The following is a 12,762-nucleotide window of genomic DNA, read 5'->3' as shown; positions in this document are numbered from 1 at the left end:
AACTTTTTAATTGCTACAAAATCAGGAGGTATAAAAACTTTTCTATACAAACAATCCAATACAACCCGGTGAAATCTTGGGAATGTAAGGAGATATGAAAGATAGGTACCTCGTAGTTTGAGAGAAAATCTAGTAATTCTGATTGAGATGGGATGTACTGAAGTGGTTTCATCACCCGGCGGACAAACTTCTCAATGTAAACAGCACTCATGGGGCCTTTGTATTCGATTGGTCCAAAACTAGTACCAAAAAAAAAAAAATAATAAAAATAAAAAGAATACACCATGCATTAAACCTGTAATGTATAACTGAAATCATTAACAACAAAAAATGAAAAGGTCCTGCTTTAGGATCCTGACTGAGAAGTTCTTTGTCTCAGGGGGCAACTGGAGAGCCAATTAAGAAGCATTTATGTGAGGAAAGATACAGAAGCCATTACAAGCAATCTCTGAAAAACAAATTAATTCCCGCAATATTTCCTTAAAAAAACAAAATAGAAAGGCAACCTTGGAAACTGGCCAAAACCTAAAGGATTCCAGGATCTGAACCACACAATTCAATGTAGAGGGGCAAGCTTTCCATTGAGCAGTTGGCCCTTAGCCTACTAAAAAACAGTTATTAAATATTCCCAACCTAGCCATTTTGGCTCAGTGGATAGAGCATCGGCCTGCGGACTGAAGGGTCATGGGTTTGATTCTGGTCAAGGGCACATGCCTGGGTTGTGGATTCAATCCCCAGTGGGGGGTGTACAGGAGGCAGCCAATCAATGATTTTCTCTCATCATTGATGTTTCTATCTCTCTCTTCCTGAGATCAATATATATGGCTAATATGCTAAGTATCTGTCTGGGTAATAATATTACATAACAATGCCCAACTTCCTCTCCATAGCAACTAGTCTCCTTGCAATTTCTTCAGCTCAGGAATACAACTTGCTTTATAGCCAGGTGCAAACATTTTACACTGTAACCAAATGTCTGTGAAGCATTTTCCCATGCCTCATCTCATTTGATCCTCACAGAAATCCTGGAGAAGGTAGAAAGGAGAGTAGGTGGAATCCTATTTTCTTTTCATTAGCCAGAAAACGGAAATTTAGAAAGCTTAGGAACTTAACACAACTGAAAAGAAGAAATGGTGGACCTTGAAAATGACTTCAGGTTTTCTCACTGCATAGAATACAATCAAACACTGCTGCAGTTAAATATTTTACCCTTTGTTCTCCCTGTGGGATCTACAATAATAATCTGCTTCATGTTGATATTTACTGCTGTATTGCTCACAATTACCTGAAAGAGAAGTTGGGGTGCTTCACTGGGCTGGAAAAAGTTTAGCTAAATCTAAAAGCAGGTCTAATTAAGCAAGTTTATTCTATATATATAAAAGGCTAAGTTGACTCATGCATGTATGATACATATAATGCTCTTGCTGGCACCAATCGCACGTGTGTTTCAATATGGCACTGTTGATCATGAAATTGGTTGACACTTCTATTATAGAGAAAGGACAACAGCAATATTAAAATATTTCTTCTAATTAATTCCCTTTCAATGTGCACAAATTCAAGCACTGAGCCACTAATATTAATTAAAAATTAAAAATAAATATTCACATAGGCATTTATACAAAGGATCACTAATTGAACCTTAAACCTAGTTAGAGCTTTATTACAACAAAAAATTATGTGATGGATCAAGTCAGGAGCCTGTATAAATGATTTTCCATTCCAGTTGTATTAGGGCAGGGGTCCTCAAACTTTTTAAAGTGGGGGCCAGATCACGGTCCCTCAGAGAGCTGGAGGGCCGGACTATATGAACTACTAATTCCTACTGTAACACCTTGGCTGCGCTCACTGCCCAAAAAACCTGGCAGGCAGGATCAGACTCCCCTGGGGGCTGCATGTGGCCCGCGGGCCGTAGTTTGAAGACCCCTGTATTAGGGGATGCATAAGAAGTTGATCTGGTATTGCTAAGCATACTATTAACACTCAGTTAACCTCCTAATAAGCTGATCAGAATCCTCAAATGGCTTTCTTTGATATTGTGCAATACCAACAGATATTGCTCAAACATAAATGGATGGTATGTGGAGTGGATAAGAAATAGAGTGACATTCAGCAACTCCATAAACATTCTTCTCTCTAAACAGAAACTGATATTAAGCTTACTGTTAATAGCAAGCATAGACAAAGCACAGTAAAGAATTATATAAATGCTATGGTCATAATAATATAATATTTGATTATAGAAATTAACACACATATAATGTGATAAGATAAACACAATTCTTCAGTGTGTACTGCAGAATATGATGCAAAGAAATATTAGCATAAAAAAGTAAAAATAGCATTCTACGTGCACAACTGGGAGACAGTTAAGAATTCCATAAGTCAAGACTTATTACAACTAATTTAATTTTAACAATTAGTTTAAAATCACTACCAGCCCTAGCCAGTTTGGCTCAGTGGATAGCGCATTGGCCTGTGGACCAAAGGGTGTCAAGTTCGATTCTGGTCAAGGGCATATGCCTTGGTTGCAGGCACATCCCCAGTGGGGGCTGTGCTGGAGACAGCTGATTGATGTTTCTCTCTCATCGATGTTTCTAACTCTCTATCCCTCTCCCTTCCTCTTTGTAAAAATTCAATAAAACATATATAAAAAAAAATTTAAAGGAAGAAATAAAAATCACCTGATAACTTATTTTATTCAGCAAAAAGGAGGCAACCAATCTGGAAACCTCATCTATTCAAGCAAACAGGCTCTGCTGAATTTTACAGAATCCCAGTACTTGTAATGAGAAGAACCCAGAATGCAGGATGGGGGACATGTTTTAGCAACATGCTATAGTCATTGCTGTAGGACAAGCTGACCTAGGGCTGATTAACTCCATATAGTGTTTTGAGAAACTACTGCCTCAGAGCCTTTATAACTAATATTAATACAAGCCAAAAAAAAAAAAAAAAAAGGAATCTATGCTCCCTTCGGCAACACATATACTTTAAAAAAAAAAAAAAAAAAGTGGAATCTAGTTTCACAAAACAGAAAAATCTATTAATTTATTTAAGCAGCTACAACTAGGTAAGTCATTATACAAACAGAAACAACACACACAACAGTCTATCCAGTGATGAGACAGACTCAAGATTCACATTTGCAAGCACATTAACCAAAAAAAAAATCTCCAAGACTACCAAATACTCACAAGAGAGTTTAGTTAAAGAAACACATTCATTCATATGTGTTTCATGTAAAATAGAGGGCTTGGAAATTCTTAAAAAGAATATGAAAAGGCTACCTTTCAGATATTTCTGTGCTTTAGCACTTTCTTCTGTTTTTGAGACATTGGGAATGACTTAAACAAGTAAAAATTTAACACATAAAGATGAGGGGCAAACACTTCAAGATGAGTACTAACCTCAAATTCCTCATCTATATAATTAGAGGAGTGGACTAGATTTTTCTAAAGTTCTTTCCATGCCTTTTCAATCTTTCTATAAAACTAAGAAAACAAACAGCGTAAGACAACAATGCACACGCCACATAAACCAAAATGACATTTTGTACTCTATTAAAGGGAATTCTTCTAATCTTAATGTCACATCACATTAAGTCCACCTCTGGCAACTGGCTTGGTTACATGTAGTTACAAGTCTTTTATTCCCTGCTAGACATCTGTGTCCTATTTCCTATTTCCAAGAAAAGAAATGCAGGAACCTTCATGAGGCAAGCTCATTATCCCTTTGACAGAGCACAGAGTTTTAGAACCTTCAAGCATAGCACCTTATACTTATCTTAAAAAACAAAAAAACACAAAAACAGTTTATAAATAATTCTTTGGTAGCAGGTTCACTGTGTATTGTATATTCTATATTACCTAATAAGAAAAAAATTGGTCAGGTATTTTTAGGAAGTACCCTAAACCAGTCCTTTTATAGTTTATATTTATTAGCATTTTTATACACACCCACACACACACACACACACAAACACACAAACACACACACACACACAATCACCTCTAAATATCAGAATGCCTTAATCAATGATTCTCTCTCATCATTGATATTTCAATCTCTCTCCCTCTCCTTTCCTCTCAAAATCAATAAAAATATATATTTTAAATAAATAAATAAATAAAATGGAGCCCTAGCTCAAGCATATCAAACTCAAAGGCTAACATAGGCCAAATAAACAAGGTTTAAGTTTATATGGGCCGCAAAAAAAACAAATAGAAATGTAGGTTTATTTTAATAGAGACATGCTGAATAAAAAGAGCTGAAATAAATGAGTAATCGTTAACATAAAATAATAGAGCATTTCAATAAAGTTAATATTTTTTCTTGAACATTAACTTACCAGACACTGAATAACGATACAAAACACACACACAAAAACTATTTTCCTTGTTCTTCAAAAGCAAAATATTTCCTGTTGCGCATACCAAACAAATCAGTACAAGACAACTGATGTGGCAATTGGCTGCTAAAATATTAGCTGCTAGTATTAGTGGAGAGAAATAGTGCGCCTGCACATAAGGTGCGTGATTATAGTAATTTGTCACTAGTGAACATTGTAATTCATTATTAATAATTATGTATAACAGAATATTGTAAAAATTAAGTTACGACACTTTTGTTAAAACGTTTCTTACATACCGTTATATTGGCTGGGCCGCAAACATATTCGTTGTGGGCCGCATGCAAACCATGGGTTTGCCCTAGCTGGACTGGCTCAGTGGATAGAGCATTGGCCTGCGGACTGAAGGGTCCCAGGTTCGATCACGGTCAAGAGCACATGCCGGGTTGCGGGCTCGATCCCTAGTGTGGGGCTTGCAGGAGGCAGCCAATCAATGATTCTCTCTCATTATTGATATTTCTATCTTTCCCTCTCTCTTCCTCTCGGAAATCAATAAAAATATATTTTTTAAAAAGAAGGAACTATGAGAAAGTTCCTCTGAGAAAGTATTCATATGTCTAGAGGAAAATGTGAGGTTGAAAATGGGGTAGAAAAGTATGTTTTTGCCCAAATACTATTTACAACATTTTATGTTAAAGTCACGGAAGTGTAATGGAATGTGACAGATAATCCACAATGGTAATTTCTTGATGTTTGTTATAAATCCCTATTAAGGTCCAAGAAGTTTGGAGGGAGGGGAAAAAATAAAATCTTAAAATAAAAAATAAAATCTTACTAATCACATCTTCTTTACCCATTTTACTTTCATTAACAAACTTTAAGACAACTGCATTGAACAAAGTCTGAGTCCCATCTCATGTATCCAAAATCCTTTAAGTCAAATTTTAGATATTACCCATAGCAATGGCCAGGCAGTACTCCAAAATCAAGCACCAATATTTTTCTACAGCAAAATGAATAAACTGGCACCTTAAGTGAGATAAAGCCTATAGACAGCCTCTTATTACTTTAGGCCAGATGATGTATTTGGGGACAAATTTAGGTTTCCAAAGCTCTCTGGATTTCAGAATTATGGTTATAGAATTATGGACTTGTACTTTTCTTCCCAGTTGAAAAGATGGTAAGATACCCTCTTGATTATGCGATCCTGCCAACTAACAGGATAAAGACTTTTATTTATTTTTATACCACAAAACACTTTTAGAATATTTGAAATGTACAGCCACACAATGGAGTAACTATTACTATTAAAAACAATGCTTTAGAATATACGTAATGATATGAAATTTAAGAAAAACCAGTTTAGTCCATCTTTGTGGCTCAGTGGTTTATCATGAACCAAAAGGTCACGGTTTGATTCCCAGTCAGGGCACATGGGTTCCAGGTTCAATCGCCAGTAGAGGGCGTAAACTATTTGCTATTTCTCTCTCTCTCCCTCAACTCCCTTACTCCCTGAAATCAATAAAAAAAAATTGAAAAAGAAAAAAGTTTAGGAAAGAATATTACTATAGGGTAATGCTTTGCTTATTACTATAGGGTAATGCTTTATTTTTAAATATTACTATAGGGTAATGCTTTGTTTATTTTTATAAATCTAAACACATAATGATTATATATAGCTGATAAAATAATCCAGATCCTTTTGTCTATTTTTGCTTATACATATTTTCTTAACCTAGCTAATATTTTAAATGGGGGGGAAAAATCACTTCAAAATTGATAAACTTAGTTGGAATTAGAAACATTACTTAAAATGTCTTACCTCCGATGATACAGATATATTACAGGAAAATAAAAAAAATGCTTCTTTTTTCTGCATCTCCCCTGGTTCCACCAACAGTTAATTGCCACAAACAACACCTGCAGAGCCAAAAAAGGTTTCAAATGACTATGAATAACAACTGAAAAACTTAAAAGATAAACTTGTAGCTATGGAACTATTCCTCTCTAAAACAGAAAGTATAAAAAAAATTGTTTTCAAGAGTTCAAAGAAGGTCATCACTGACTGCTGCAATAAAAAAGACTCCATGCTAGCCTGCCAACTAATAGGATAAAGACTTTTATTTATTTTTATACCACAAAACACTTTTAGAATATTTGAAATGTACAGCTAGGACTGAATATTTTGGAGTCTGGTCCAAGAGGAAAATGATTTCCTTTGAATTCTAAAGTGAATGAGCATCAGAGCTTTTTCTAAGCATGATTAACAAGAAAACTTAATAGAAAGATATGCCTTTTGATAGTCAAACTGAATATCTGAGAATGAAAAAAATATACAAATCAAACATCACAAATTTCAAGACCATTTCAAATGATTACATTAAAAACTAATAAAAATAACAGATTATTAAAGCTATTTCTAAAATATAGGACTGAATAGAAAAAATATAGATTAAGTACATATTTATAGATGGATGCTGAAGTACTTAAGAAGTGTCCCTATGTCTACAATTTACTTGGAAATAGACCAAAAATAAGATGGATTAATAGTTAAATTGGTGCAAAGTTTTTCAAATTTGGCAGAATTGAAATTTTGGGATTAAATTGTTGTGAGGCTTTTTTCCTTGTTATGTTTGTTTTTGCTGTGAGGGCTGCTCTACAACAAAAGTAAACAAAGGGTAGTGTAGAGTATTTAGCAGTCTCTTACCCACAAGATGCCACTAGTGTTCCCCTCTCAAGTACCAAAAAACCTCTCTTTACATTGCCAAAGGCCCCCTGCGGGGGAGGGGGAAAAGACTGCCACTAGTTGAGAACCACTGATTAGAGGGATAAGATGGATAAATACAAAATAAAATGTTAACAGTGGAATTTAAGTGGTAAATATATAGAAAATTCCTTCACCTCCGCTATATGTTTAAAAACTTATAATTACCACTGAAAAAAATATGAAGACTATAGTTATTTTAGATGGCTTATACTTATTAGATAGCAATATTGCTCAAACTTAGTGGAAACTCTTTACAGCTCCTTTTGGAGTCTATTCATGAGAAAGAAAAGCAAAGTATCTTTACTTATGGGTGACATCTCATTTTTTTACCCAAAAATAAGGCAGAATCTACCATTTTACTAAGCAATGTGGCTCAAAATATTTTTGCCCCATTTCTGAAAATAAACCTGCTCCTTTTTCCTACTGAGAACTTGGAAAGCAATTAGGAAAATTTAGGGGGAAAGGGAAAAGCAGTGCAGGTCCGTTGTTTATGGCACTATGACCTCAATCATTTGTCCTGTGATCTTTAACAAACTGTTGTGCCCTCTAAATCTGAGGTCTTGCCTCAGAAGAACAGGAAAACCAGTATCAGCTTACAGAGCTGTTGTGAGGAACAGCATAGGGCTAGGCACTCCCAAATACTATTCCTATGTAATCACTTTAAAGGGCATATTGCTTAAGTTGACAATCCTATATAATAAAACCTAATATGCAAATTGTCCCCTCAGGAGTTTGACCACTCGCTATGACGTGCAATGACCACCAGGGGGCGGCACGGAACATGGTGAGCAGCGCTGGCAGTGGGCGGCAGTATAAGTGCCCCTATGGGCCCCAATGAGAGTGGGACCACAACGGCATGGTGGAGCAGGTGAGTGGGTGGTGCCAGGCCAAGGTGGGAACAAGCAGGAGCTGATCACCCTGCAGACTGCAACCAGCAGTGGGGGGGGGGGGGGTGTGTGTGCAGCCACCACCCAGCTCAGAGGCGTTGAGGAAGCCAGGTGGGGGGCCTGAGCAGGTGAGGGGGTGGTGCCAGGCCACAGTGGGGTGCCAGGAAGGGCTGGGGGAGCAAGCTGGGGCCCAATCCCCACAGGCCACTCTGAGGGACCCCACCCATACACAAATTCATGCACTGGGCCTCTAGTAAAATAATAAGTGATTGATACTCTAATATATATTCTTCACTTGTTCTCTAAATTCAGAAAATTTGGGGAATGACTGGCAAAGTGGTGATTTCCTTCATGCTATATACTACTTGCCTCACAGTGCTCCATTATAGTTCCTGTTTCCTCCCTGGAAGTATCTGCCAGTTTGGTTACTATTCTCCATTTAAAAGGGGGAGGGTGTGTAAAGGAAAGGCGGGAATAGATTAAATCCATTGACCCACAGTTGGAACACAAAATCATATCCCACCCCAAAGAATCAGTGTTAAGGGAATGAAGAGTTATATTTAAACAGTAATTGGTTCTCCATTCGGGGATATATAATGGTTTAAAATGCTTTACTAGGCTGAGAAGGAAGTCTAGTCACCATTTAAAACACAGTTTCGAAGAGTCTTTCCTTTTTTTACTAAAACACTGTTTCGAAGAAAAGCCAACTGAGAGTTCCAAATGAACTTCTGGAATTCAGCTGCCTGCTTAAGTAACCTCAGATCAGTAGGTCCCAACAGCAGCCTTTTAGAAGCCTGTGGATGCTTTTTAGTGAATTGCAATGACTAGGGAAAGGAGGGAGGGGGCCGTGGGGTCAGGAAGGCTACAAGGCATGTGGTGGGGGTTGGGCAGGGGCTGCGGTAGATATCCTGCAATGTTCAAAATTGTTCTGCAAGGGAAGATTCATTCCAGAGCAGTTTTAAATGCCCTGCCCAACACAGATGTTGAGGAAAACCCATTTGTTATTATTAGATCCCAGAACCTAATTCCATTTTATATGTGAAACCAAAACATGGTTTTTTTATACACTGAATTTCTTAGGAAGGCAATTTCTGTGTCACCTGAGGGCAAAAAGTACTTTGATTAGTTTAGAACTTTACCAACAGCTGTCCATTGTTTAGAAAAATCAAAATCACCGAGTGCAATGCCCCCATGGTATCAAAGTCCAACACGTACCTTTATCAATCTACATTTGTAACTGTTCCATCCATACTAACTCTATATAAAGGTACAAGGATCTATTTTGTCCAAGCATTTACAAACTGAAACACATATGATTTAATTATATATGACTTTGCTCCCTTCTCCCTTTAAGTTTAAATAGTTCATTAGATTAACTATTTTGAAATTTTATGTGTAGGAAGTTTTTCTTATCTATGAATTCCTTTTTAAGGCATAAAAAGGAATAAATATCAAATACTTGTTTTATAAAAAGCATCTGAGATCCATCTGGTTTAAAACCACTGTCACAGATAACTCATATGCCTATATATCCCTCTTATCTATTATAAAGGTTGCATTCGTTCATTAAATATCTGTTACAGTTCTGGTCCAAGTACGGGTATTTAAATGTCAGACAGCTTACACTGTAGTCATAATGAATAAATTTCTCCTAAATAAAATACTTAACTAGCAAATATCAAAGAGATAATCAACTAGGACGTTCAGTTCCCCACCTACTTCAACACAAAAACTAAATAGCATGGCACCTGGAAATGAGCAGCTGGCTTAGTCACAGGATGCAGAATCTGTTCCCCCTCCTGCTGCTAACTGATTAGGATCATCACAATCAGAAATCCTTTGTTTCTTTATAGAAGGCTTTAGAATTTTAAAAGTGCTCCTGGTCTTCACCTTGACAAAATCAGCCAGTTGGTAAATTGTCTCTATAGGGACAATCTGCTCTGCAACAGGACTGACAGTTCTTGCAACAGGCCAAATGTCAGCATTACCTGGTCTGAAAGCTGAGTCGCTGCTTGATCAACTTCTGCCCTGGCAGCGATGGACTGTCCACACCATGGGGCATAGAAGAACAGCAGCACCACCTCTGAATCCTGGCGAAGATACTCTGCATAGTCCAGCTGACCCTGGAAGAGGTCAATAACCGGAGACCTCGAGGAGAAAAAGCTGACAGGTGGCTTTGCTGGTATTATCACATCTTTTGCTCGACTAAAAAAAGAGTAAACAAAAACAAGATCACTAAGTTTATTTTCTCCAACAACAGCTTCATGTGGAAGGAGAATGAAACTTAAATATTCTGCAATAAGGCAATATGGCTGAGAAAATGAAGATATAAAATATGCTAGAAATTATTCTATAATATTGTCTCCCCACATGTGAAGTGGGAAGGCAGTGAAGAGCAGAGAAGAATATCTTTGAGTAATCCACAATCTTGCCTCCACACCCAAGATTCACCTCACCTCTCTGCAATCTTTTTTCCCCCAAGTTTAATAAATCTTTATTGCTCAGATTATTACAATTGTTTCTCCTTTTCCCCCACATAGCTCCCTTCCACCCAGTTCCCACCCCACCCTCTGCCCTTACCTCCCCCACATTGTCCTCATCCATAGGTGTACGATTTTAATCCAGTCTCTTCCTGCATCCCCTACACCCCTTTCCCCCTGATAATTATCAATCCACTCTCTTTCTTTGCCCCTGATCTCTGCAATCCTGTTCTCCACAAGAGCCACTGATCTCCAGGACTTCAGAGCCACCAGGTAAGCTTGCTCAGAATTAAGGAGAGGGAGCACATGTGGCTACTGCTAATAAGATTTCTATATGAAATGCTTACAATCAATTCAATTTTGAGAAAACTTAAAAGTGTATTAACTGAAGTTGATCGGAGCGGCAGGACAGGTGGGGGGGGAGCTATGGGAGGTTGGCCAGCTGGCCCCACCCACCAAACAGGCCTGTTCACTGGCCGCAGTGGGCATTATAGCATCAGTCATTCTGGTCATTACAGCTTTCCGGTAGCTGGCTTTTATATATATAAAAAATTACTTTTCATACAAACCAATGTAAACCTACTTTTGCCCACCTTCTATAATATGAATGCATTTATATGAAATCCCAAAACAGACAAAGCTAATCTATAATGAAATAAATCAGCATCAGTGATTATCTAGACTGGAGAGTGGAGAAGAGACTAACTGCAGAAGGGTACTGAGAAAATTATCTCTCAGCTCCCTATTGGTTGCTTTCATACATCTCACCTCATTCTGTTACTTATTTTACCTTTTTATTATTTATTTACTCTACAAGATAGATCATTAACTCCATAAGGATAAGGACATTATCTTTTGCACTGTTAGATCCTCATTGTTTAGTAGCTGCTGTTACTATGAAGTTCAGTAACTTGTGAAATGAACAAACCTCCCCTACATATGTGAACAAACCTAAACATATGTGAAAGGAAATTAAATATAAATCCAGACATATTCTATATAATAAAAAGGTAATATGCAAATTGACCCTAGTGGTCGAATGACACGCTATGATGCGCACTGACCACCAGGGGGCAGATGCTCAATGCAGGAGCTGCCCCTGGTGGTCAGTGCAGTCCTACAGTGGGGAGCTCTGCTCAGCCAAAGCCGGGCTGAAGTCTGTGAGCACAGTGGTGGTGGAGGGAGCCTCTCTCGCCTCTGCAGCAGCACTAAGGATGTCCAAGTGATGGCTTAGGCCCACTTCCCACTAGGCCTAAGCCGTCAGTTGGACATCCCCCGAGGTTCTGGGACTACAAGGAGCGCAGGTCGGGCTGAAGGACCCCCCTCCAGTGCACGAATTTTCGTGCACTGGGCCTCTAGTGTTATTAAGAACAGTCTGAAAGAATTGAAGTGTCAGAAGGCCTATTTGCATTCCTAGGTATGATTCGGAGGGATGCATAACTGCGCTTTAACTTTACAGGTGTGCAAATGAATTTGATAATCCGGTTTCTCAGAAAATAGCCAAGTATAATCAATCCTCTGTATCTCTGGGTTCCACATTGATGAATTTAATCAATCATGGATCAAAAATATTCTTTTAAAAAATGTTACATTGTTGATAATGTGTACTACATAGTTAGGCCTACCATGGTTATGTCTGTACTGAAAACATGTACATACTTTTTCTCTTATTGGTATTTACTCAACAATACAGTATAACAACTAGTTATGTAGCATTTACATTGAATTAGGTATTATAAGTAATCTAGAATTACTTAAAATATATGGAAGGCTGTGGGTAGGTAATATGCAAATACTATACCACTTTACATAAAGGATTTGAGCATCCAAGGACGTGGGTATCTGAAGGTGGTCTTGGAATCAAGCCCCTGCACATACCAATGGAAGACTGTAGTAGGAAGGAGGAATGTGAGGGAAGGTGCTGACAAGTCTGAGATATGCAGCTGACTGCAAAAAAGAAACATATATCTTCCTAGCTGGTTTGGCTCAGTGTATGGAGCATCGGCCTGCAGACTCAAAGGTCCCAGGTTCGATTCTGATCAAGGGCATGTGCCCAGGTTGCGGGCTCAGTCTCCAGTAGGAGGCATGCAGGGGGCAGCCAATCAATGATTCCCTCTCATCATTGATGTTTCTATCTCTCTCTCTTCCTCTCCCCTCCTCTCTGAAATCAATAAAAACATATTTTTTTTTAAAAAGAAACATATATCAACACCTAAGACTTCGAACTAAGCTACTCTAAGAGCCTTGGGTTATTTAGTATGAGGAAAAGAGTCCCAG

The 12,762-nt window shown here is 37.9% G+C and overlaps 1 protein-coding gene across 3 annotated transcripts in view; it reads right to left on the bottom strand.

The window, feature by feature from the left end:
* Nucleotides 1-12,762, bottom strand: part of TXNDC11 (thioredoxin domain containing 11) — a 70,062-nt gene that overhangs the window by 49,865 nt on the left and 7,435 nt on the right. Inside the window, exons 2-4 of one of the 3 annotated variants that reach the window (XM_084882191.1) lie at nucleotides 9,994-10,210; nucleotides 6,174-6,271; nucleotides 110-239 (exon numbers count right to left, since the gene is read on the bottom strand). In XM_084882191.1, coding sequence (XP_084738317.1) covers nucleotides 110-239; nucleotides 6,174-6,271; nucleotides 9,994-10,210 — 445 coding nt within the window. The remainder of the gene's footprint in view (nucleotides 1-109; nucleotides 240-6,173; nucleotides 6,272-9,993; nucleotides 10,211-12,762) is intronic. The other 2 variants (XM_084882194.1, XM_084882192.1) reach the window with 2 other exon arrangements.

This window comes from Pipistrellus hanaki, assembly GCF_964339955.1.
Source record: "Pipistrellus hanaki genome assembly, chromosome: 4".
NCBI classification, from domain to species: domain Eukaryota; kingdom Metazoa; phylum Chordata; class Mammalia; order Chiroptera; family Vespertilionidae; genus Pipistrellus; species Pipistrellus hanaki.
The sequence above is the reverse complement of the archived record's forward strand: the minus strand, read 5'-3'. Positions and strand labels throughout refer to the sequence as shown.